We start from the raw sequence: 27,919 nt of genomic DNA, 5'->3' as shown, positions 1-27,919 counted from the left end.
TGGATTCTGCAGGTAGTATCTCAGGGTTACAGGTTGGAATTCGAGAAGTCTCCCCCTCGCCGGTTCCTAAAGTCTGCTTTGCCAACGTCTCCCTCAGACAGGGCGACGGTATTGGAAGCCATTCACAAGCTGTTTTCTCAGCAGGTGATAGTCAAGGTACCCCTCCTACAACAGGGAAAGGGGTATTACTCCACGCTATTTGTGGTACCGAAGCCGGACGGCTCGGTAAGACCTATTCTAAATCTGAAATTTTTGAACCTGTACATACAAAAATTCAAGTTCAAGATGGAGTCACTCAGAGCAGTGATAGCGAATCTGGAAGAAGGGGACTTTATGGTGTCACTGGACATAAAGGATGCTTACCTACATGTCCCAATTTGCCCTTCACATCAAGGGTACCTCAGGTTCGTGGTGCAAAACTGTCATTATCAGTTTCAGACGCTGCCGTTTGGATTGTCCACGGCACCTCGGGTCTTTACCAAGGTAATGGCCGAAATGATGATTCTTCTGCGAAGAAGAGGCGTATTAATTATCCCTTACTTGGACGATCTCCTGATAAGGGCAAGGTCCAGAGAACAGCTGGAGGACGGAGTAGCACTAACCCAACTAGTGCTGCAACAACACGGGTGGATTCTGAATTTTCAAAAATCTCAGTTGACCCCGACGACACGTCTGCTGTTCCTGGGAATGATTCTGGACACGGTTCAGAAAAAGGTGTTTCTTCCGGAGGAGAAAGCCAGGGAGTTATCCGAACTTGTCAGGAACCTCCTAAAACCAGGGAAAGTGTCTGTGCATCAATGCACAAGAGTCCTGGGAAAGATGGTGGCTTCTTACGAAGCGATTCCATTCGGCAGATTCCACGCACGAACTTTTCAGTGGGATCTGCTGGACAAATGGTCCGGATCGCATCTGCAGATGCATCAGCGGATAACCTTATCGCCACGGACAAGGGTGTCTCTTCTGTGGTGGTTGCAGAGTGCTCATCTGTTAGAGGGCCGCAGATTCGGCATACAGGACTGGGTCCTGGTGACCACGGATGCCAGTCTGAGAGGCTGGGGAGCGGTCACACAGGGAAGAAACTTCCAGGGAGTATGGTCAAGCCTGGAGATGTCTCTTCACATAAATATACTGGAGCTAAGAGCGATTTACAATGCTCTAAGTCTGGCAAAACCCCTGCTTCAGGGTCAGCCGGTGTTGATCCAGTCGGACAACATCACGGCAGTCGCCCACGTAAACAGACAGGGCGGCACAAGAAGCAGGACAGCAATGGCAGAAGCTGCAAGGATTCTTCGCTGGGCGGAAGATCATGTGATAGCACTGTCAGCAGTATTCATTCCGGGAGTGGACAACTGGGAAGCAGACTTCCTCAGCAGACACGATCTACACCCGGGAGAGTGGGGACTTCATCCAGAAGTCTTCCACATGATTGTGAACCGTTGGGAAAAACCAATGGTGGATATGATGGCGTCCCGCCTCAACAAAAAACTGGACAGGTATTGCGCCAGGTCAAGAGACCCTCAGGCAATAGCTGTGGACGCTCTGGTAACACCGTGGGTGTTCCAGTCAGTGTATGTGTTCCCTCCTCTGCCTCTCATACCAAAGGTACTGAGAATTATACGGCAAAAGGGAGTAAGAACGATACTAGTGGCTCCGGATTGGCCAAGAAGAACTTGGTACCCGGAACTTCAAGAGATGCTCACGGAGGATCCGTGGCCTCTACCTCTAAGACCGGACCTGCTTCAGCAGGGACCGTGTCTATTCCAAGACTTACCGCGGCTGCGTTTGACGGCATGGCGGTTGAACGCCGAATTCTAAGGGAAAAAGGCATTCCGGAAGAGGTCATTCCTACACTGGTAAAAGCCAGGAAGGAGGTGACTGCACAACATTATCACCGCATTTGGAGAAAATATGTTGCGTGGTGTGAGGCCAGGAAGGCCCCCACGGAGGAATTTCAACTGGGTCGATTCCTACATTTCCTGCAAACAGGATTGTCTATGGGCCTCAAATTGGGGTCCATTAAGGTTCAAATTTCGGCCCTGTCGATTTTCTTCCAGAAAGAATTGGCTTCAGTTTCTGAAGTCCAGACTTTTGTAAAAGGAGTACTACATATACAGCCCCCGGTTGTGCCCCCAGTGGCACCGTGGGATCTTAATGTAGTCTTGGATTTTCTCAAATCCCATTGGTTTGAGCCGCTCAAATCGGTGGAGTTGAAGTATCTTACATGGAAAGTAACCATGCTACTGGCCCTGGCTTCAGCCAGGAGAGTATCAGAATTGGCGGCTTTATCATATCAGAGCCCATATCTGATTTTCCATACGGACAGGGCAGAACTGCGGACACGTCCTCATTTTCTGCCTAAGGTGGTGTCAGCGTTTCACCTGAACCAGCCTATTGTGGTGCCTGCGGCTACTAACGATTTGGAGGATTCCAAGTTGTTGGACGTGGTCCGGGCATTGAAAATATATATATTTCAAGAACGGCGGGAGTCAAAGTCTGACTCACTGTTTATATTGTATGCACCCAACAAGATGGGTGCTCCTGCTTCTAAGCAGACGATTGCTCGTTGGATTTGTAGCACAATTCAACTTGCACATTCTGTGGCAGGCTTGCCACAACCTAAATCTGTCAAGGCCCATTCCACAAGGAAAGTGGGCTCATCCTGGGCGGCTGCCCGGGGGGTCTCGGCATTACAACTCTGCCGAGCTGCTACTTGGTCAGGGGCAAACACATTTGCAAAATTCTACAAATTTGATACCCTGGCTGAGGAGGACCTTGAGTTCTCTCATTCGGTGCTGCAGAGTCATCCGCACTCTCCCGCCCGTTTGGGAGCTTTGGTATAATCCCCATGGTCCTGACGGAGTCCCCAGCATCCACTTAGGACGTTAGAGAAAATAAGAATTTACTTACCGATAATTCTATTTCTCGTAGTCCGTAGTGGATGCTGGGCGCCCATCCCAAGTGCGGATTGTCTGCAATACTTGTACATAGTTATTGTTACAAACAAATTCGGGTTGTTATTGTTGTGAGCCGTCTGTTCAGAGGCTCCTACGTTTGTCATACTGTTAACTGGGTTCAGATCACAAGTTATACGGTGTGATTGGTGTGGCTGGTATGAGTCTTACCCGGGATTCAATATCCTTCCTTATTGTGTACGCTCGTCCGGGCACAGTATCCTAACTGAGGCTTGGAGGAGGGTCATAGGGGGAGGAGCCAGTACACACCACCTGATCCTAAAGCTTTATTTTTGTGCCCTGTCTCCTGCGGAGCCGCTATTCCCCATGGTCCTGACGGAGTCCCCAGCATCCACTACGGACTACGAGAAATAGAATTATCGGTTAGTAAATTCTTATTATATATATATATATATATAATGTGTGTGTGTAAAGATTGGTGGCACTCAAGCAGACTTGGTAAATGCAGAAAAAAGGTTCTTTATTTGCCAAATAAAGAACCTTTTTTCTGCATTTACCAAGTCTGCTTGAGTGCCACCAATCTTTACACTCTATGCCTGTCACTTGCTGACCTGGATGGCACCGCAGCAAAGGAATCTATTTATCTTCTGGAGTGCCGGTATGACTTTGGAATATATATATATATATATATATATATATATATATATATATATATATATATATATATATATATATATATACATACACAGGTTGAGTATCCCTTATCCAAAATGCTTGGGACCAGAGGTATTTTGGATATCGGATTTTTCCGTATTTTGGAATAATTGCATACCATAATGAGATATCATGGCAATGGCACCTAAATCTAAGCACAGAATGCATTTATGTTTTATATGCACCTTATACACACAGCCTGAAGGTAATTTTAGACAATATTTTTTATAACTTTGTGCATTAAACAAAGTGTGTCTACATTCACACAATTCATTTATGTTTCATATACACCTTATATACACAGTCTGAAGGTCATTCAATACAATATTTTTAGTAACTGTGTGTATTAAACAAAGTTTGTGTACATTGAGCCATCAAAAAACAAAAGTTTCACCATCTCACTCTCGCTCAAAAAAGTCCGTATTTCGGAATATTCCGTATTTCGGATATTTGGATATGGGATACTCAACCTGTGTGTGTGTGTGTGTGTGTGTGTGTATATATATATATATATATATATATATATCTCCTAGAGGATGCTGGGGACTCCGTAAGGACCATGGGGATAGACATGGGCACTTTAAGAAAGACTTTGACTCTGGGTGTGCTCTGGCTCCTCCCTCTATGCCCCTCCTCCAGACCTCAGTTTGATACTGTGCCCAGTGGAGACTGGGTGCTTTCAGGGAGCTCTCCTGAGTTTCCTGTAAAAGAAAGTATTTTAGTTAGGTTTTTTATTTTCAGGGAGCCTGCTGGCAACAGACTCCCTGCATCGAGGGACTGAGGAGAGAGAAACAGACCCACTTCTGAGTTTCAGGGCTCTGTTTCCTATGCTACTGGACACCATTAGCTCCAGAGGGATCGGTACGCAGGTCTCACCCTAGCCGTCCGTCCCAGAGCCGCGCCGCCGTCCTCCTCGCAGAGCCGGAAGATTGAAGCCGGGTGAGTATTGAGGAAAAGAACATCAGAGGCGGCAGAAGACACCTTGATCTTCATAGAGGTAACGCACAGCACTGCAGCTGTGCGCCATTGCTCCCATTCACCTCACACACACACACCTCGGTCACTGTAAGGGGTGCAGGGCGCAGGGGGGGGGGTGCCCTGGGCAGCAATATAAACCTCTCCTGTGGCATATATAGATATATACATGTACAGCTGGGCACTGTACATGTATATAAAGAGCCGCCGCCATGTTATTGAGAAATTTGAGCGGGACAGAAGCCCGCCGCTGAGTGGGCGGGGCTTCTCCCTCAGCACTCACCAGCGCCATTTTTCTCCACAGCACCGCTGAGAGGAAGCTCCCCGGACTCTCCCCTGCTTAACACACGGTGAAAGAAGGGTTTTAAAGTAGAGGGGGGGCACATAATTGGCACATATACATAACAAGAGCGCTACTGGGTAAACATACTGTGTTTTTTCCTGGGTCATATAGCGCTGGGGTGTGTGCTGGCATACTCTCTCTCTGTCTCTCCAAAGGGCCTGGTGGGGAACCTGTCTTCAGAAAAGAGCTTCCCTGTGTGTGGTGTGTCGGTACGCGTGTGTCGACATGTCTGGGATTTAAGGCTCGCCTAAGGAGGAGGGGGAGTGTATGAATGTTAGGTCTCCGTCGGCAGTGCCGACACCTGACTGGATGGATATGTGGAATGTTTTAAGTTCTAATGTTAATTTATTGCACAAAAGATTAGACAAAGCTGAAGCTGGGGTACAGTCAGGGAGTCAACCCATGCCTGTCCCAATGTCGCCTGGACCTTCGGGGTCTCAGAATCGCCCACTATCCCAAATAGTTGACACAGATACCGACACGGATTCAGACTCCAGTGTCGACTACGATGATGCAAAATTACAGCCAAAGGTGGCTAAATGTATTCGATATATGATTATCGCAATAAAAGATGTTTTGCATATCACTGAGGAACCCCCTGTCCCTGACACGAGGGTACACATGTATAAGGGAAAGGAACCTGAGGTCACCTTTCCCTCATCACATGAGCTGAACGAATTATGCGAAAAAGCGTGGGAAACTCCAGACAAAAAACTGCAGATTCCCAAAAGGATTCTAATAGCGTATCCTTTCCCGTCGCAGGACAGAATCCGGTGGGAATCCTCCCCTAGGGTAGACAAAGCTTTGATGCGCTTATCAAAAAAGATAGCGCTTCCATCCCAAGATACGGCTACCCTCAAGGATCCTGCTGACCGCAAGCAGGAGGTTACCTTGAAGTCCATTTGCTCACATTCTGGTAGGGTTACTCAGACCGGCTATTGCGTCGGTCTGGGTTTGTAGTGCTGTAGCAGCATGGACAGATTCCTTATCAGCGGATATTGAGACCCTTGATAAGGATACCATTTTAATGACCCTGGGGCATATAAAAGATGCTGTCTTATATATGAGGGATCCTCAAAGAGACATTAGTTTACTGGGTTCCAGGATAAACGCTATGTCTATTTCTGCTAGGCGTGTCTTATGGACCCGACAGTGGTCAGGTGATGCCGACTCCAAGAGACATATGAAGTTGTTGCCTTACAAGGGTGAGGAATTGTTTGCAGAGGGCCTCTCGGACCTCGTCGCTACGGCAGGTAAATCGAATTTCTCTGACGTCCTAGTGGATGCTGGGTACTCCGTAAGGACCATGGGGAATAGCGGCTCCGCAGGAGACTGGGCACAAAAGTAAAGCTTTAGGACTACTTGGTGTGCACTGGCTCCTCATCCTATGACCCTTCTCCAAGCCTCAGTTAGATTTTTGTGCCCGGCCGAGAAGGGTGCATTCTAGGAGGCTCTCCTGAGTTTCTTAGTAAAAATTTAGTTTTAGGTTTTTTATTTTCAGTGAGACCTGCTGGCAACAGGCTCACTGCATCAAGGGACTAAGGGGAGAAGAAGCGAACCTGCCTGCTTGCAGCCAGCTTGGGCTTCTTGGCTACTGGACACCATTAGCTCCAGAGGGACCGAACACAGGCCCAGCCTCGGAGTCCGGTCCCAGAGCCGCGCCGCCGGCCCCCTTACAGAGCCAGAAGCAAGAAGAGGTCCGGAAAATCGGCGGCAGAAGACATCAGTCTTCACCAAGGTAGCGCACAGCACTGCAGCTGTGCGCCATTGCTCCTCAGGCACACTTCACACTCCGGTCACTGAGGGTGCAGGGCGCTGGGGGGGGGCGCCCTGAGCAGCAATAGAAACACCTTGGCTGGCGAAAATACATCACATATAACCCCCAGGGCTATATGGATGTATTTTAACCCCTGCCAGAATACAGCAAAAAGCGGGAGAAAAGTCTGCCGAGAAGGGGGCGGAGCCTATCTCCTCAGCACACGGGCGCCATTTTCCCTCACAGCTTCGCTGGAAGGACGTCTCCCTGACTCTCCCCTGCAGTCCTGCACTACAGAAAAGGGTAAAACAAGAGAGGGGGGGGCACTAATTAGGCGCAGTATAAATAAAACAGCAGCTATAAGGGGAAAAACACTTCTATAAGGTTATCCCTGTATGTGTGTGTGTATATATATATATATATATATATATATATATATAGCGCTCTGGTGTGTGCTGGCATACTCTCCCTCTGTCTCCCCAAAGGACTAGTGGGGTCCTGTCCTCTATCAGAGCATTCCCTGTGTGTATGCTGTGTGTCGGTACGATTGTGTCGACATGTATGAGGAGGAAAATGGTGTGGAGGCGGAGCAATTGCCTGTAATGGAGATGTCACCCCCTAGGGAGTCGACACCTGAGTGGCTGAGCTTATGGAAGAATTACGTGACAGTGTCAGCTCTTTACAAAAGACGGTTGATGACATGAGACAGCCGGCTACTCGGCTCGTGCCTGTCTAGGCGTCTCAAAAGCCATCAGGGGCTCTAAAACGCCCGTTACCTCAGATGGCAGATACAGACGCCGACACGGATACTGACTCCAGTGTCGACGATGAAGAGACGAATGTGACTTACAGTAGGGCCACACGTTACATGATTGATTGCTATGAAAAATGTTTTACATATTTGATAATACAAGTACCACTAAAAAGGGTATTATGTTTGGTGAGAAAAAACTGCCTGTAGTTTTTCCTGCATCTGAGGAATTAAATGAAGTGTGTGATGAAGCGTGAGTTTCCCCCGATAAAAAACTGATAATTCCTAAAAGGTTATTAGCATCATACCCCTTCCCGCCAGAGGATAGGGCACGTTGGGAAACACCCCCTAAGGTGGATAAAGCGCTCACACGTTTGTCAAAACAGGTGGCACTACCGTCTCCTGATAGGGCCGCCCTTAAGGAACCTGCTGACAGAAAGCAGGAGAATATCCTAAAATGTATATACACTCACACGGGTGTTATACTGCGACCAGCAATCGCCTCAGCCTGGATGTGCAGTGCTGGGGTGGCTTGGTCGGATTCCCTGACTGACAATATTGATACCCTGGATAGGGACAGTATATTACTGACTATAGAGCATTTGAAAGATGCATTTCTATATATGCGGGATGCACAGAGGGATATTTGCGACTGGCATCAAGAGTAAGTGCGCTGTCCATTTCTGCCAGAAGAGGGTTATGGACGAGGCAGGGGTCGGGTGATGCTGATTCCAAAAGGCATATGGAAGTATTGCCTTACAAAGGGGAGGCGTTATTTGGGGTAGGTCTATCAGACCTGGTGGCCACGGCAACTGCTGGGAAATCCACATTTTTACCCCAGGTAGCCTCTCAACATGAGAAGACGCCGTATTATCAGGCGCAGTCCTTTCGGCCCCATAAGGGCAAGCGGGCAAAAGGCTCCTCATTTCTGCCCCGTGGCAGAGGGAGAGGAAAAAGGCTGCAGCAAACAGCCAGTTCCCAGGAACAGAAGCCCTCTCCCGTTTCTGCCAAGTCCTCAGCATGACGCTGGGGCTTTACAAGCGGACTCAGGCACTCCCCTAATGTCTGCTTTACCGACGTCTCCCTCCGACAGGGAGGCGGTATTCCCAGCAGGTGATAATCAAGATACCCCTCCTGCAACAGGGACAGGGGTATTATTCCACGCTGTTTGTGGTACCGAAGCCGGACGGCTCGGTGAGACCTATTTTAAATCTGAAATCCTTGAACACTTACATACACAGGTTCAAATTCAAGATGGAGTCACTCAGAGCGGTGATTGCGAACTTGGAAGAAGGGGATTATATGGTGTCTTTGGACATCAAGGAGGCTTACCTCCATGTCCCAATTTACCCTTCTCACCAAGGATACCTCAGGTTTGTGGTACAGAACTGTCACTATCAGTTTCAGACGCTGCCGTTTGGTTTGTCCACGGCACCCCGGGTCTTTACCAAGGTAATGGCCGAAATGATGATACTCCTTCGAAGGAAGGGAGTTTTAGTTATCCCGTACTTGGACGATCTCTTGATAAGGGCAAGATCCAGGGAACAATTGGTAGTCGGGGTAGCACTATCTCAAGTAGTGTTGCGGCAGCACGGTTGGATTCTCAATATTCCAAAATCGCAGCTGATCCCGACGACACGTCTTCTATTCCTAGGGATGATCCTGGACACAGTCCAGAAAAAGGTGTTTCTCCCGGAGGAGAAAGCCAGGGAGTTATCCGAACTACAGACAGAGAGGAGGGGGGTGCAAATCCCCACCCCTAAATTCCCTTCCGCACACTGAAAATTACCTGTAACCATCCCTGAACCTATCTGGTAATAAAATTCAGAGAATTAGTCACAAATGTTTGCAAACACATGTTTAGCTGCTGGCCACGTCACGGCTTCTCCGATACAGCAGTCCTAACCTACATAATAGCCTATGTGGGCACTGCTATTATGTAGGTTAGGACTGCTGTATCGGAGAAGCCGTGACGTGGCCAGCAGCTAAACATGTGTTTGCAAACATTTGTGACTAATTCTCTGAATTTTATTACCAGATAGGTTCAGGGATGGTTACAGGTAATTTTCAGTGTGCGGATGGGAATTTAGGGGTGGGGATTTGCACCCCCCTCCTCTCTGTCTGTTGTTTGTCTGTGACCCCTCCCCCTTCCAGCACCTGATATATAATTATCTCCAGGTATGATAGAGCAACTGCCAAATTGTTTGTCTGCTTGTGTGCAAGAGGCATTGAATGGGAGCAGCATTTGGAAGGCATGCTGTTCCTTGTAGTGCCAATGGGAGATCCTGGGGGTGGCTCCTGGGTAAGTTAGCTCTCTGTCTGGAAGTGTTTTAGTAATAGCCTTTATCATGAGGCCTACTGTGACAAATTACATGGCCCTATGTGGGCACTGCTATTATGTAGGTTAGGACTGCTGTATCGGAGAAGCCGTGACGTGGCCAGCAGCTAAACATGTGTTTGCAAACATTTGTGACTAATTCTCTGAATTTTATTACCAGATAGGTTCAGGGATGGTTACAGGTAATTTTCAGTGTGCGGAAGGGAATTTAGGGGTGGGGATTTGCACCCCCCTCCTCTCTGTCTGTTGTTTGTCTGTGACCCCTCCAGCACCTGATATATAATTATCTCCAGGTATGATTGGACAAAATTTGGCAGTTGCTCAGTTATCCGAACTAGTCAGAAACCTCCTAAAACCAGGCCAAGTGTCAGTGCATCAATGCACAAGGGTCCTGGGAAAAATGGTGGCTTCCTACGATGCAATCCCTTTCGGCAGATTCCACGCAAGAACTTTCCAGTGGGACCTGCTGGACAAATGGTCCGGATCGCATCTTCAGATGCATCAGCGGATAACCCTGTCACCAAAGACAAGGGTGTCTCTCCTGTGGTGGTTGCAGAGTGCTCATCTTCTAGAGGGCCGCAGATTCGGCATTCAGGACTGGGTCCTGGTGACCACGGATGCCAGCTTGCGAGGCTGGGGAGCAGTCACACAGGGAAAAAATTTCCAGGGCTTGTGGTCAAGCCTGGAGACATCACTTCACATAAATATCCTGGAGCTGAGGGCCATTTACAATGCCCTAAGCCAAGCAAGACCTCTGCTTCAAGGTCAGCCGGTGCTGATCCAGTCGGACAACATCACGGCAGTCGCCCACGTGAACAGACAGGGCGGCACAAGAAGCAGGAGGGCAATGGCAGAAGCTGCAAGGATTCTTCGCTGGGCGGAAAATCGTGTGATAGCACTGTCAGCAGTGTTCATTCCGGGAGTGGACAACTGGGAAGCAGACTTCCTCAGCAGGCACGACCTCCACCCGGGAGAGTGGGGACTTCACCCAGAAGTCTTCCACATGATTGTAAACCGTTGGAAAAAACCAAAGGTGGACATGATGGCGTCCCGCCTCAACAAAAAATTGGACAGGTATTGCGCCAGGTCAAGGGACCCTCAGGCAATAGCTGTGGACGCTCTGGTAACACCATGGGTGTACCAGTCAGTGTATGTGTTTCCCTCCTCTGCCTCTCATACCCAAGGTACTGAGAATTATAAGACGGAGAGGAGTAAGAACTATACTCGTGGCTCCGGATTGGCCAAGAAGGACTTGGTACCCGGAATTTCAAGAGATGCTCACAGAGGACCCGTGGCCTCTACCTCTAAGAAGGGACCTGCTCCAGCAAGGACCCTGTCTGTTCCAAGACTTACCGCGGCTGCGTTTGACGGCATGGCGGTTGAACGCCGGATCCTGAAGGAAAAAGGCATTCCGGAAGAAGTCATTCCTACCCTGATCAAAGCCAGGAAGGATGTGACCGCAAAGCATTATCACCGCATTTGGCGGAAATATGTTGCGTGGTGCGAGGCCAGGAAGGCCCCAACGGAGGAATTTCAACTGGGTCGATTCCTGCATTTCCTGCAAACAGGAGTGTCTATGGGCCTAAAATTAGGATCCATTAAGGTTCAGATTTCGGCCCTGTCGATTTTCTTCCAGAAAGAACTGGCTTCAGTTCCTGAAGTTAAGACGTTGTCAAGGGGGTGCTGCATATACAGCCTCCTTTTGTGCCTCCAGTGGCACCTTGGGATCTCAATGTAGTTTTGGGGTTCCTAAAATCACATTGGTTTGAACCGCTTAAATCTGTGGATTTGAAATATCTCACATGGAAAGTGGTCATGCTGTTGGCCCTGGCTTCGGCCAGGCGCGTGTCAGAATTGGCGGCTTTATCTTATAAAAGCCCTTACCTGATTTTTCATACGGACAGGGTAGAATTGAGGACTCGTCCACAATTTCTCCCTAAGGTGGTTTCAGCGTTTCACCTGAACCAGCCTATTGTGGTACCTGCGGCTACTAGGGACTTGGAGGACTCCAAGTTGCTGGACGTTGTCAGGGCCCTGAAAATATGTTTCCAGGACGGCTGGAGTCAGAAAATCTGACTCCCTGTTTATCCTGTATGCACCCAACAAGCTGGGTGCTCCTGCTTCTAAGCAGACTATTGCTCGTTGGATTTGTAGTACAATTCAGCTTGCACATTCTGTGGCAGGCCTGCCACAGCCAAAATCTGTAAAAGCCCATTCCACAAGGAAGGGGGCTCATCTTGGGCGGCTGCCCGAGGGGTCTCGGCTTTACAACTTTGCCGAGCAGCTACTTGGTCAGGGGCAAACACGTTTGCTAAATTCTACAAATTTGATACTCTGGCTGAGGAGGACCTGGAGTTCTCTCATTTGGTGCTGCAGAGTCATCCGCACTCTCCCGCCCGTTTGGGAGCTTTGGTATAATCCCCATGGTCCTTACGGAGTTCCCAGCATCCACTAGGACGTCAGAGAAAATAAGAATTTACTTACCGATAATTCTATTTCTCGTAGTCCGTAGTGGATGCTGGGCGCCCATCCCAAGTGCGGATTGTCTGCAATACTTGTACATAGTTATTGTTAACTAAATCGGGTTATTGTTGTTGTGAGCCATCTTTCCAGAGGCTCCTCTGTTATCATACTGTTAACTGGGTTCAGATCACAAGTTGTACGGTGTGATTGGTGTGGCTGGTATGAGTCTTACCCGGGATTCAAAATCCTTCCTTATTGTGTACGCTCGTCCGGGCACAGTATCCTAACTGAGGCTTGGAGGAGGGTCATAGGGGGAGGAGCCAGTGCACACCAGGTAGTCCTAAAGCTTTACTTTTGTGCCCAGTCTCCTGCGGAGCCGCTATTCCCCATGGTCCTTACGGAGTTCCCAGCATCCACTACGGACTACGAGAAATAGAATTATCGGTAAGTAGATTCTTATTTTTTTGCCATATATTCCCTCACAATCTAAGAAAGCGCCTCATTATCAAATGCAGTCCTTTCGTTCCAATAAAAGCAAGAGAGTACGTGGATCGTCCTTTCTTGGCAGAGGGAAGAAGCTGCATAACACAGCTAGTTCCCAGGAACAGAAGTCCTCCCCGGCCTCTGCAAAATCCACCGCATGACGCTGGGGCTCCCCTGAGGGAGTCCGCCCCAGTGGTGGCACGTCTTCGACTGTTCAGCCACATCTGGGTTCACTCACAGGTGGATTCCTGGGCAATAGAAATTGTTTCCCAGAGCTACAAGCTGGAATTCGAAGAGGTGCCTCCTCGCCGGTTTTTCAAATCGGCCCTACCGACTTCCCCCCTGGAAAGGGAGATAGTGTTACATGCGATTCGCAAATTGTGTCTTCAACAAGTGGTGGTAGAGGTACCCCTGCTTCAAAGAGGGAAGGGGTACTAAACTCTGTTTGTGGTCCCGAAACCGGACGGTTCGGTCAGACCCATTTTGAATTTAAAATCCCTGGACCTTTACTTAAAACGGTTCAAGTTCAAGATGGAATCGCTCAGAGCGGTCATCGCCAGCCTGGAAGGGAGAGATTTTATGGTATCTCTGGACATAAAGGATGCATACCTGCATGTTCCCATATATCCTCCTCATCAGGCGTACCTGAGATTTGCGGTACAGGATTGTCATTACCAATTTCAGACGTTGCCGTTTGGGCTTTCCACGGCCCCGTGAATTTTCACCAAGGTAATGGCGGAAATGATGGTGCTCCTGCGCAAACAGGGTGTCACAATTATCCCGTACTTGGACGATCTCCTCATAAAAGCGAGATCACGGGAGAAGTTGCTGAACAGCGTCTCACTTTCACTGACTGTGTTACAGCGACACGGCTGGATTATCAATATTCCAAAGTCGCAGCTGAATCCTACAACTCGTCTGTCCTTCTTAGGCATGATTCTGGACACAGACCAGAAGAGGATTTTTCTTCCGACAGAAAAAGCGCAGGAACTGATGACTCTAGTCATGAACCTGTTGAAGCCAAAACAAGTGTCAATACGTCATTGCACTCAAGTCCTGGGAAAAATGGTGGCGACATACGAAGCCATTCCCTACGGCAGATTCCATGCAAGGACATTCCAATGGGACCTATTGGACAAATGGTCCGGGTCACTTCTGCAAATGCATCAGCGGATCACCCTGTCCCCCAGGGCCAGAGTATCTCTCCTGTGGTGGCTGAAAAGTGCTCACCTTCTAGAGGGCCGCAGGTTCGGCATTCAGGACTGGATCCTGGTGACCATGGACGCGAGCCTCCGAGGTTGGGGAGCAGTCACACAGGGAAGAAATTTCCAAGGCCTTTGGTCAAGTCAAGAGACTTGTCTTCACATCAACATTCTGGAACTAAGGGCTATATACAACGCCCTACGTCAAGCAGAGATCTTACTTCGCGATCGACCGGTTCTGATCCAGTCAGACAACGTCACCGCAGTAGCTCATGTAAACCGCCAAGGCAGCACAAGGAGCAGGGTGGCAATGGCGGAAGCCACCAGAATTCTTCGCTGGGCGGAGAATCATGTAAGCGTTCTGTCAGCAGTGTTCATTCCGGGAGTGGACAACTGGGAAGCAGACTTCCTCAGCAGACACGACCTGCATCCGGGAGAGTGGGGACTTCATCAAGAAGTCTTCGCGCAGATTGGAAGTCGGTGGGGACTGCCCCAAATAGACATGATGGCGTCCCGTCTCAACAAAAAGCTACAAAGGTATTGCGCCAGGTCAAGAGACCCTCAGGCGGTAGCTGTGGACGCCCTAGTGACACCGTGGGTGTTCCAGTCGGTCTGTGTTTCCTCCTCTTCCTCTCATACCCAAGGTGTTGAGGATAATAAGAAAAAGAGGAATGAGAACAATACTCATTGTTCCGGATTGGCCACGAAGGACCGGGTATCCAGATCTGCAGGAAATGCTCACAGAAGATCCGTGGCCTCTTCCTCTAAGGCAGGACCTGTTACAACAAGGTCCCTGTCTGTTCCAAGACTTACCGCAGCTGCGTTTAACGGCATGGCGGTTGAACGCCGGATCCTAGCGGAAAAAGGTATTCCGGATGAGGTTATTCCTACGTTAATAAAGGCTAGGAAGGACGTGACCTCTAAACATCATCACCGAAATATGGCGTAAATATGTTTCTTGGTGTGAGGCCAGGAATGCTCCTACGGAAGAATTCAATCTAGGCCGTTTTCTTCACTTCCTGCAGACTGGAGTGAATTTGGGCCTAAAGTTAGGCTCCATTAAAGTTCAGATTTCGGCCTTATCCATTTTCTTTCATAAGGAATTGGCCTCTTTACCTGAAGTACAGACTTTTGTGAAGGGAGTACTGCATATTCAGCCTCCTTTTGTACCTCCGGTGGTGCCTTGGGACCTTAAGTTTCCTTAAGTCACATTGGCTTGAACCACTTAAAACAGTGGAGTTGAAATATCTCACTTGGAAGGTGGTCATGTTGTTAGCCTTGGCTTCGGCTAGGCGAGTTTCGGAATTATCACATAAAAGCCCCTATCTGGTTTTCCATATGGATAGAGCGGAATTGCGGACCCGTCCTCAATTCCTACCTAAGGTGGTCTCATCCTTTGATATGAACCAACCTATTGTCGTGCCTGTGGCTACACGTGACTTGGAGGATTCAGAGTCCCTGGATGTGGTCAGGGCTTTGAATATTTACGTGGCCAGAACGGCTAGGATCATAAAAACAGAAGCACTGTTTGTCCTGTATGCAGCCAACAAGGTTGGCGGCCCTGCTTCAAAGCAGACTATTGCTCGCTGGATCTGTAACACGATTCAGCAAGCGCATTCTACGGCAGGATTGCCGTTACCGAAATCGGTTAAGGCCCATTCCACTAGGAAGGTGGGCTCGTCTTGGGCGGCTGGCCGAGGAGTCTCGGCACTACAGCTGTGCCGAGCTGCTACTTGGTCGGGGTCAAACACCTTTGCAAAGTTCTATAAGTTTGATACCCTGGCTGAGGAGGACCTCCTGTTTGCTCAATCGGTGCTGCATAGTCATCCGCACTCTCCCGCCCGTTTGGGAGCTTTGGTATAATCCCCATGGTCCTTATGGAGTCCCCAGCATCCTCTAGGACATTAGAGAAAATAAGATTTTAAACCTACCGGTAAATCTTTTTCTCGTAGTCCGTAGAGGATGCTGTGCGGACTACTTGTGCAAGACTTGTATATAGTTATTGCTCACACAAGGGTTATGTTATAGTTTCAGCAGTTTTGGACCGATGATATGTTTTTTCATACTGTTAACTAGATAGTATATCACAAGTTATACGGTGTGGCTGGTGTGAATCTTGTCCTTGGATTAACTAAAATCCTTTCCTCGTACTGTCCGTCTCCTCTGGGCACAGTTTCTCTAACTGAGGCCTGGAGGAGGGGCATAGAGGGAGGAGCCAGTGCACACCCAGAGTCCGTCTTTCTTAAAGTGCCCATGTCTCCTGCTGAGCCAGTCTATCCCCATGGTCCTTACGGAGTCCCCAGCATCCTCTACGGATTACGAGAAAAATATTTACTGGTAGGTTTAAAATTATATATATATATATATATATATATATATATATATATATATATATATATATATATATATATATATATATTTCCTTGTTTACCTTAATCTTAAGGATCACAAAATGTTTGCGGGATTGTGAGTAGTCCTGATTCACCTTCCCACAAACACAGCTAAAGAGTGATAAGCTAGATACACCACTATTATCTGTTCAATATTTCAGGTTGTTGCGAAAATCTGGTAATGTATGGGAGCAAACGACAATCAATTTCCTCCCAAAAGCTGGAAAATGGCTAAAATTGGACGTTCGGATAAAGTGGTTCAATCAAATTCACTTAACAAATTTGTCTGACCGTTCATTCTGTTATCCTTTTTATATAGCATCACAAGGGATCCGCAGTGCCCAGTTAGAGTACAAACAAGCAAAACTTTGAAACGGTTATTTACAGTTCAAGACAATGTAGAACAAGTACAGGGTATATAAACATAGCTCCATAAGCAGACCACACTGAAATAAGTGGGGGTGGCAGAAACCTGAGGGATTTGGTGTTGTCGAAGGGAGTATGGAGTAGAAGATGATGGTTTAAGTAAAGGTGGGTACACACTGAAAGATATATCTGCCGATCAATTGATCGTCAGATATATCTATAGACGTATTGGTCAGTGTGTTGAGCATACACACTGCCCGATCCGTTGAGGACTGACGTCATGAACGCCCGCCCAGTTCAGCTGTCAATTGCCGCCGGCCGCCGCAGCATGTGTGTACGGGCCGACTGCCCGTACACACAGCGACGCACCAATATATCGGTAGATATATTGGCTGTCGGCTGTGCTGCGGGGCCGACGCGATACGTCTGTGAACGACAGAGTTCACAGACGTATCGGCCGTACACACTGGCCGACGGACCCGCGATATATCGGTCGTTCAAGAGACCGGCCGATATATCGGCCAGTGTGTACGGGCCTTAAGAGAAAGAAAGAGGCATATGAGGGAAGAGGGCCCTGCTTGTGAGAGCATTTTTGTCTGTTTTCCAGTGTTTAAAAGCAAATGGTCAATTGTCCTTTGCTGCCATACATTACCAGATTTGCGTTCCAACCAGAAAGATTGGACCGATAATCTTAGTGTGTATCCATCTTAAAACTGACTCGTATAGGACAGTTTTTTATTTTCCCTGTATTGGGGTCGATTTATTTCTCAGACAGTTGGATAGCGCCCGTGAATTGGCTCCGGTCGCTATTCAATTCAGCTCAAGTTAAGTCGGCAAATGCCCGTTCTCCCGGACTTAACAGGTTGATTTGTCGGGAGAACGCGCATTCTCCGACTTAACTCTCCGCCGCGATGCTGATTCCCGCCAGAATCAGCCTCGCACCAGCCGCGCGGCAGCACTTTTTGTAAAATTTCCTCTTGCATCCCCCGGGGGTGAGAGAAGAATTCTCGACAATTGAGTGTCACTTGGCGCTGTATTAAATAGCACCGGGAGCTATTTCCCAGCACTATTCAACTGCCGGGGAATTTAATCGACCCCATTGTGTCGTTTGTAATGAACTCGGATGTTTTTTTTAAAGCGTCAACCATGTGCAAGGCAAAACCATGCCTTGTAAACGATTGCTGCTTTAAAAAAACATCGGAGTGCGGGCGGGAACCCATACCTCGAGCCAACGCTATCTTCATTACATCCGACCCCTTGTGTGTAGTTCAGTCACATGCACTAAAAGTGCTAGTCTCCGCATATCACACATTGTGCAGGAATCTATTTATGTTGTTGTCCCAGAACAATGGCACACTGACACTTGTAATCCCAGCTAAAAGTTAAATTGAGCACTACTGCCATATGTTATGCAAACCAGCTCCACCTTTTTATTTTCTTTATGCCAGTAAATAAGTTTCTCTGCTTCATTGACATTTTACTGTTTTTTTATTTACAAATTCCCAGCAGGTTGGAGGTGAATATTTAAAAATGGCGCTCACAGTTAATAAAGCCTGGCATGCGCATCTCCATGGCGGTTTACAAATGCTTCATAAATAAAGTCCTTATTGACCATCACTAGACTTTTGCTTTTTTATAAAGGGTGTTCAGTCAGTGGAACAGAGGCGAGCGATGTGTTAAAAATGTGTTGGTGTCCAAGCACTTCTATAGTCATTGCAGAGACCTTGTCATAGGCAGCAACTTTTTGTGTTATGCTGGATACCCAGTGGGAATGTAAAAGGTTGTCTCAATATTCAGTGGTAATGGGCCTATCGTTTGGGAAGTGGAAGCAATAGAGGACTGTGTAATTGCTTGCGGAGAACACCAGTAAATTGAGCGGTTGGCTTCTAGGAGTGCTGCATGACAACTATACTCTTCCATCTCTATATAACATTAAATCTGAGAGTGCTTGTTATGGGGAGTACATAAGACCCTTGTCACTCTGTTGGACCGCTTCCAGTATTGCTGGACATTGGAAAGGTGTAGAATCATTTGATAAATTTTCCCTACGATCTTTGCATGCCCTATGATCACACGTAACCATCATTTGCTAACCATTCAATGGTTTAACCATTGTTGCTATGCTAGTGCGCTTGTACAGTAGGCAGATCTAGTATGTGTATGTGCAGAGAGCTTTGCTGCAGACAGTTTCTCCTAGGTGGAGCAGGAATGACGTCAGCGGCCAAAGGTGTAACCATTGTATTCCCAGAATCGAATGGCAAAACCATTAGATTGAAAACTGCAGTGGTTGCCAACCATCTGCTTCCAGTAGCCATCCCCATCCCACAGTAATAAAAATGATGACATTTTTTTTTTGCCACCCAAACTCCCTGTTCATTATAAAACCGTACTGAATGTTGTGATGTAGAAAGGTCAACCCAAAACATCACAATTGCCTCGAGCCACCCGATATTTGTGTTCTAAGCTTTAACCCTAACTTCTGCAAGGTGGACCCTAATAAAAGGTCACCCACACAATTCGATTCAGTTATCACATTTTAGATACATATTTGAAGCACTGGAGTGTTTTTTTAAGTATCTTCCTCCGCCAACCTAATATATATTGCCAACAAATGCAATAAAGCTAGGTATTCATTATGCTGTTATGTCACAAATATAGTATTATAGTGAAACTAAAGATGTTGTCTCCTACATTACAAAGATGTGAAAGTTGTCTAGCCAGTGATGGTAGGCACCATCCAGTTATAAAGTGGCTAGTTTCCATGGTAATCTACTGTTACTCTTAATAACATGAATATTTTAGTGGTCTGGATATTCCTTACGATTACATCTTCCCCTCACTCATACTAGCAGTAATGCAAACTAGCCATGTGTTATTTTGTGAAGACAGAGCCTGCTGCCCCCTCTGTATGTATGTATGTATGTATGTATGTATGTATGTATGTATGTATGTGTGTGTGTGTATTCTATTTATTTTATTCTTTTTGTAAGGTGTGGCTAGTTCATGAGAGCAAATTTCAGTTTTAGTAATAGGGCCCCCTCCTACCTCTTGTCCCTGGAGCACAGATCCTGTCATTCATTGCTTGCCAGCTCTCAACACCAGACAGCCGGCTTTTGGCTGCACTTCAGATGGGTGTACAGCTGGGACCTGTTACACTTCGGCTGTTTGCCCTTCCAGTTATAAATAGCTGTTACTGCCAGTCTTCATCTGAGTAGTCCCAGAGGTAATAAGCAGGTTAATTACTGTGGGAACACGGGCCATGCATGTAGTCACCCTCACACAGTGCCTACAGTACGTAAATCTCTGCTACAGTATGATGCAGCAGCCAGATCAAGTACCTCACAGCAGTTTCTTAGAAAGCAGAGAATAAAATGGGACTGCATGGTGAAGGGGCTAGAGCTGATACTTGACTGCTACAAAAAGATGTTGAGTAACAGGAAAGATTGTTACAGTTGTATTGTGGCAAAGTAATGTACGGCTATATCTGTTGGTCTCTATGGAACCTGCTTTAGCTGGGGATGGGCTTACACACATTTAGAAGCTGTAGTACTTTATTTAGGACTTGGTTCACCTTCATGACAAGTCTGAAAATGATCATGGTCTATCTTCTCTTCATAGCCTGCCAGTCCCATGGATCAAATGGGGAAAATGAGACCCCAACCATATGGCGCCAATAATCCATACAGCCAGCAGCCAGGCCCTCAGCAAGGACATTCTGGGTACCCAGTGCAGCCTTATTCTTCACAGACTCCTCAGAGATACCCAATAACCATGCAAGGGCGACCTCAAGGGGCAATGAGTATGCAGTATGGACAACAGGTATAGTATCTCCTAGCCTAAAAGTGGAACTAAACCCCAGGGATAGAGATAGATAGATAGATATATATATATATATATATATATATATATATATATATATATATATATATATATATATATATATATATCTGTAAACAAATGAAGGGAACAAGCGCCTATGGTGTAATATTGCTTCTTAGGGGTGTATCACCAACACGCCACTAATAAAACTGCGTACCAGATTATAACTTGTGTTTTAGAGCATTTCAATCCACTGCCTCATATTCCTCAACAAATACTGGAATCTATTCCAGTTATGTTTTGGCATCCAGACCAGTTCAGTTGTCCTGGTCTGGATACCAAAACAGACTGGAATCAGAAGGAGCAATAGCATACTAGGCACAAATGACTACATGATAGATGACTGAATAGATTCTGGTATTTGTTGAGGAATATGAGGCAGTGGATTGATATGCAATAAACACAATTTATAATCTGGTACGCAGTTGCGTTTTGGTGATAAACCCCTAAGACGCAATGCTACACCATAGGCGCTTGTTCCCTCCTTTTGTTTACAAATTCTCCGTGCTATACACCAAATGGCTTTCTGAAGAACTGAGCAGCCGCCCAAAGAAGTGAAGTGTGTATAAAGTAATAGAAACTGGATATCCAAGACCTGTCTGTGGTTTATACATTTTGACACACAACTATTTGATTAAGGGAAGCGCACTGATCTAAAAACTTTTTTTGAGATCTCTCTATTTTTTTTTATTTTATTTTTTTAGAGCATGTAGATTAATGAATTGAATCATGTAGTGTGTGTATATGTATTGGGTGTTTTTTATTTTTTCTCTTTGGTTGTGAATGTTTTTTCCTTTTCATCATCTAGTCTGAGCAAATCATTTGTTGCAGAATTCACTGCCCATGTGACACTAAGCAAATATACGTTATCATGCCCCTCCCTCCCCCGTTACGTAGGAAGGTCAGGGCACAGTGGTGTGGGGGTAGAATGTTGTTTGTGCTTTAAAAGGGGTCGTGGCTTCCCAGGGAGGCGTGTCTTTGCTGGCATCACAATCGGGGGCACTATCGCCCCCCTCCGCATCACCAGTGGGGGCATGCTGATCAACAATGGGGGGTTGTGCAAACCTGTCCTCGCTAATGGGGGGAGTGTGCTTCCCCTTAATGTGAATCGATGTACACAGAATCATTCATGTGGCGGGACGGCACTACCAGGTTGTTTTTAACAGGGCACCAAAACAGCCTAAAGACTGAGATAATAGAACAGATGTATGTCATTCTACAATTCTCGTGTATCAGGATAACATGTATGAAATCAATGTGTCTAAAATAGAATGTCAAGTTGTCATTGTTTAGTCTTAAATATTTGCAAAGTCACTTTTTCGATAGCAGTGACATCTATAAGGAGGAGGGTTGGCATGAATTTCTAAGAATGGAGTTTTATTACAGTCCAACTTGTTAAGCTTTTTTTTTTTCTCTGCCACTTTTCTTTTTTCAGATCACTTCATATGCACAGCAGGGTCCTGGGTCCTACTCTCAGCAGAGCCAGTCTCCATACTACAACCAGCAGAGCCTCCACCCTCCACCGCAGCAAACAACACCACCACAAACCCAATATTCTCAGCAACAGCCAGCTCCTCAGTCTTACACCCAACAGCCTTCCTCTTCCCAGCCTCCTCCCAGCCAGCCTGTACAACCCTCTTTCACCCAACAACAGCAGTCTCCATCTCCGTCACCTTACACACAGCAGCAGCAGGGCCCCCCCACCAGTTCACAAAGCCAGTCAACATACACACAACAAACCCCACAGTACCCCACTTCACAACAGCAAGGGTCATCCTATTCAGCATCAGGGGCGCAGCAGACGAGTACATACTCTCAGCAACGTTTCCCACCACCACAGGTATGAGCCATATGTATTTTGTGTGTGACTGGTTTGCTAGATCCTTTGTATTTGGTTTCTCTGTACTCTGTTTAGTCATAATTATGTCTTCCAATACATTTCTATACCAGGAGCTCTCTCAGGATTCCTTTACATCCCAGGCATCATCGACTCCCTCTCTGGGTTCCAGCAAAGGACAGGATGATCTTAGCCTCGGGATGCAGCCACGGCCCTCTAGCCTTCCAGTGAGTTAAGCACTTTCTATTATAAAGCAGTCTTATGTTCCATCTATGGCCTGTTTGTGCAACATGGATGTTTGCCTATAGATGTCTTTAGTGGGGACAGGAATAAGCAAGAATTGAAGCACCTCCTGGCTCCATAAGTAGAAATCATCATGCCTCCAGGTTTTAGTTTTGTGCTAATAAAGGGGCAGATGTATTAAGCCTGGAGAAGGCATAAGGAAGTGATAAACCAGTGATCTGTGCAAGGTGATAACGCAGCAGCCAATCAGCTCCTAACTGTAAATTTACATATTGGAGCTGATTGGCTGGTGCATTATCACCTTGCATTTATCACTGCTTTATCACTTCCTTATGCCTTCTCCAGGTTAATACATCTGCCCCAATGTTTGTTCAAATGAATCAGCCCCAATTTCTCTAACGTCCTAAGTGGATGCTGGGGACTCCGTAAGGACCATGGGGATTAGCGGCTCCGCAGGAGACTGGGCACAACTAAAGAAAGCTTTAGGACTACCTGGTGTGCACTGGCTCCTCCCACTATGACCCTCCTCCAGACCTCAGTTAGATTCTTGTGCCCGGCTGAGCTGGATGCACACTAGGGGCTCTCCTGAGCTCCTAGAAAGAAAGTATATTTAGGTTTTTTATTTTACAGTGAGATCTGCTGGCAACAGACTCACTGCAGCGAGGGACTAAGGGGAGAAGAAGCGGACCTACCTAACTGGTGGTAGTTTGGGCTTCTTAGGCTACTGGACACCATTAGCTCCAGAGGGATCGACCGCAGGACCCGACCTTGGTGTTCGTTCCCGGAGCCGCGCCGCAGTCCCCCTTACAGAGCCAGAAGCATGAAGAGTCCGGAAAATCGGCGGCAGAAGACTTCGGTCTTCACCAAGGTAGCGCACAGCACTGCAGCTGTGCGCCATTGCTCCTCATGTACACCTCACACTCCGGTCACTGATGGGTGCAGGGCGCTGGGGGGGGCACCCTGAGGGCAATATATGACACCTTGGCTGGCAAATCTACATCATATATAGTCCTAGAGGCTATATAGATGTAAAATAATGTAAATATCTTTCCTCGCTTCCTCTGAGTCCACCGCATGACGCTGGGGCTCCACAGGTGGTGACAGGTGCGGTGGGGGTGCGTCTCGGGAACTGCAGGGACCAGTGGGCTTGCCCACAGGTGGATCCCTAGGTTCTGCAAGTAGTATCACAGGGATACAGGCTGGAGTTCGAGACGACTCCCCCTCGCCGTTGCCTCACATCTGCCTTGCCTGCTGCCTTCGGAGAAAGGTAGTACTGGCGGCAATTCACAAGCTGTACTTCCAGCAGGTGAAATCAAGGTACCCCTCCTTCAACAAGGCCGGGGATACTATTCCAAAATGATTGTGGTACCGAAACCAGACGGTTCGGTGAGACCCATTCTAAAATTGAAATCCTTGAACACTTATATACGAAGGTTCAAGTTCAAAATGGAATCGCTCAGGGCGATTATTGCAAGCCTGGAAAATTTCAGGGTATCACTGGACATCAAGGATACTTACCTGCATGTCCCTATTTACCCTCTTCACCAGGTGCACCTCAAAATTGTGGTACAGGATTGTCATTACCAATTCCAGACGTTGCCGTTGGTCTGTCCCCGGCACCGAGGGTATTTACCAAGGTAATGGCCGAAGTACTTATCCCGTACTTGGACGATCTCCTTATAAAGGCGAGGTCCAGGGAGCAGTTGTTCGTCGGAGTAGCACTATCTCGGGAAGTGCTACAACAGCACGGCTGGATTCTGAATATTCCAAAGTCGCAGCTGGTTCCTACGACGCGTCTACTGTTCCTGGATATGGTTCTGGACACAGAACAGGATAAAAAGGGTTTCTCCCGGAGGAGAAGTCCAAGGAGTTGGCGTCTCTAGACGGAGACCTCCTAATACAAATACAGGTATCGGTGCATCAATGCACGCGAGCCTTGGGAAAGATGGTAGCTTCTTACGAAGAATTTCCATTCGCCAAGTCCCATGCAAGGATCTTCCAGTGGGATCTGTTGGACAAGTGGTCCGGGTCGCATCCTCAGATGCATCGGCGGATAACCCTGTCTCCAAGGGCCAGGATGTCGCTGTGGTGGTGACTGCAGAGTGCTCATCTTCTAGGGGGCCGCAGATTCGGCATACAGGACTGGGTCCTGGTGACCACGGATGCCAGCCTTCAAGGCTGGGGGGCAGTCACACAGGGAAGAAACTTCCAAGGCCTATGGAAAAGTCAGGAGACTTCCCTACACATAAATGTTCTGGAACTATGGGCCATTTACAATGCCCTAAGTCAGGCTAGACCCCTGCTTCAACACCGGCCGGTGCTGATCCAGTCGGACGACATCACGGCGGTCGCTCATGTAAACAGACAGGGCGGCACAAGAAGCAGGATGGCGATGGCAGAAGCCACAAGGATTCTCCGATGGGCGGAAAATCATGTGTTAGCACTGTCAGCAGTGTTCATTCCCGGAGTGGACAACTGAGAAGCAGACTTTCTCAGCAGACACGACCTCCACCCGGGAGAGTGGGGACTTCATCCAGAAGTCTTCCAAATGATTGTACACCGTGGGGAAAGGACACAGGTGGACAGGATGGCGTCCCGCCTCAACAAAAAGCTACAAAGATATTGCGCCAGGTCAAGGGACCCTCAGGCGATAGCTGTGTACGCTCTGGTAACACTGTGGGTGTACCAGTCGGTGTATGTGTTCCCTTCTCTGCCTCTCATACCCAGGGTAATGAGAATAATGAGAGGAGTAAGAACTATACTCATTGTTTCGGGTGGCCAAGAAGAGCTTGGTACCCAGAACTCCAAGAAATGATCTCAGAGGACCCATGGCCTCTGCCGCTCAGACAGGACCTGCTGCAGCAGGGGCCCTGTCTGTTCCAAGACTTACCGCGGCTGCGTTTGACGGCATGGCGGTTGAACGCCGGATCCTGAAGGAAAAGGGCATTCCGGAGGAAGTTATCCCTACGCTTTTTAAAGCTAGGAAAGAAGTGAACGCAAACCATTATCACCGCATATGGCGGAAATATGTTGCGTGCTGTGAGGCCAGTAAGGCCCCAAAGGAGGAATTTCAGCTAGGTCGATTTCTGCACTTCCTACAAGTCAGAGGTGACTATGGGCCTAAAATTGGATTCCATTAAGGTCCAGATTTCGGCTCTATCGATTTTCTTCCAAAATAGAACTGGCTTCACTGCCTGAAGTTCAGACTTTTGTTAAGGGAGTGCTGCATAGTCAGCCCCCGTTTGTGCCTCCAGTGGCACAGTGGGATCTCAACGTAGTGTTGGATTTCCTGAAGTCGCATTGAGTTGAGCCACTTAAATCCGTGGAGCTACTATACCTCACGTGGAAAGTGGTCATGCTGTGGGCCTTGGCGTCGGCCAGGCGTGTATCAGAATTGGCGGCTTTGTCAAAAGCCCTTATCTGTATTTTATATGGATAAGGCGGAATTGAGGATTCGTTCCCAATTCCTTCCTAAGGTGGTAGCAGTTTTCATGTGAACCAACCTATTGTGGTGCCTGCGGCTTCTTGGGACTTGGAGGATTCCAAGTTTCTGGACGTAGTCGGGGCCCTGAAAAGTATGTTTCCAGGACGGCTGGAGTCAGGAAAACTGACTCGCTATTTATCCTGTATGCACCCAACAAGCTGGGTGCTCCTGCTTCTAAGCAGACTATTGCTCGCTGGATCTGTAGCACGATTTAACTTGCACATTCTGCGGCTGGACTGCCGCACCCTAAATCTGTGAAAGCCCATTCCACGAGGAAAGTGGGCTCTTCTTGGGCGGCTGCCCGAGGGGTCTCTGCTTTACAAATTGGCCGAGCTGTTACTTGGTCGGGTTCAAACACTCTTGCAAGAGTCTATAAGTTTGATACCCTGGCTGAGGAGGACCTAGAGTTTGCTCATTCGGTGCTGCAGAGTCATCCGCACTCTCCCGCCCGTTTGGGAGCTTTGGTATAATCCCCATGGTCCTTACGGAGTCCCCAGCATCCACTTAGGACGTTAGAGAAAATAAGATTTTACTCACCGGTAAATCTATTTCTCGTAGTCCGTAGTGGATGCTGGGCGCTCATCCCAAGTGCGGATTGTCTGCAATACTTGTTTATAGTTATTGCCTAACTAAAGGGTTATTGTTGAGCCATCTGTTGAGAGGCTCAGTTGTTATCATACTGTTAACTGGGTATAGTATCACGAGTTATACGGTGTGATTGGTGTGGCTGGTATGAGTCTTACCCGGGATTCAAAATCCTTCCTTATTGTGTCAGCTCTTCCGGGCACAGTATCCTAACTGAGGTCTGGAGGAGGGTCTTAGTGGGAGGAGCCAGTGCACACCAGGTAGTCCTAAAGCTTTCTTTAGTTGTGCCCAGTCTCCTGCGGAGCCGCTAATCCCCATGGTCCTTACGGAGTCCCCAGCATCCACTACGGACTACGAAAAATAGATTTACCGGTGAGTAAAATCTTATTATAACTATTGTAGATAGGTGTTTTTTATTCAGAGTATGTTTGCTATGAATCCGTGCTGAGATGACCAATCCCTTCCGTGCCTGATTGGTCTTCTATGCGTTTGGCTTATGATATCACCAGTATTTCAGTACAGGAGACTTTTATTTCCCTTTGCAGCTTCTAGTTCTATAGGTTTTAAGGTTTTTGTGGCTATGTATTCCTTACTTCCTTTTCATGTTTGAGCTGTAGTGATCTGTGAGCCTCCTAGTGAGAAGTGGGTCTTGGGGCTCCTTCATCTTCACACTTTCTCTGGCTCTTCCTGCTCTCTGCCATTGGATGGGGTCCCCCGAACACCGGACTTTATTGTGAAAGTAATGTAGTGCTGTTTTTGTACTATATTGTCTTAGAGGTAAAGCTGTAATGGAATAATCTTATCTTCACCATTACTTGCAATGAACAGTTCATCTGTATTAGACTTTGTGCAAGTATGTATTCCATCATGTGCAGGGGTTAAATGGTCTCTTGCATCTTTGTGTCTCTGACAGCTCGGTGTATTCTTATGTGTTTTACAATAGACTTGTGTTTCTTAACCAAAAACTCAGATCATGTTTTTATGATATGGAATCTCTGCTGATATAGGTTTCTGGATCCATCATTTTACTGAGATTGCTGTATACCGTGTGCATTTATGTAGCACTAGATTCAATGTGTGGTATTCAAATGATATATCACGCCCAATCGCCTTTCTAAAGTGATCTCCGTTATCGTGCATATCGCGCCCATAGTAATCGGGTTTAGCTGCACAAAGGGTTGGGTGCCCCTCGCTACCC

The 27,919-nt window shown here is 47.4% G+C and overlaps 1 protein-coding gene across 4 annotated transcripts in view; it reads left to right on the top strand.

Moving 5' to 3' along the window:
* The window catches only part of ARID1A (AT-rich interaction domain 1A), a 153,452-nt gene that overhangs the window by 90,917 nt on the left and 34,616 nt on the right, over window positions 1-27,919 (top strand). For 3 of the 4 annotated variants that reach the window (XM_063954714.1, XM_063954713.1, XM_063954712.1), the window contains 3 exons: window positions 20,312-20,512; window positions 22,008-22,412; window positions 22,523-22,636. In XM_063954714.1, coding sequence (XP_063810784.1) covers window positions 20,312-20,512; window positions 22,008-22,412; window positions 22,523-22,636 — 720 coding nt within the window. The remainder of the gene's footprint in view (window positions 1-20,311; window positions 20,513-22,007; window positions 22,413-22,522; window positions 22,637-27,919) is intronic. The other variant, XM_063954715.1, reaches the window with a different exon arrangement.

Source organism: Pseudophryne corroboree, chromosome 2, assembly GCF_028390025.1.
Source record: "Pseudophryne corroboree isolate aPseCor3 chromosome 2, aPseCor3.hap2, whole genome shotgun sequence".
NCBI lineage: Eukaryota > Metazoa > Chordata > Amphibia > Anura > Myobatrachidae > Pseudophryne > Pseudophryne corroboree.
Note: the sequence above shows the minus strand (reverse complement) of the source record. Positions and strands in the feature narration are given on the sequence as shown.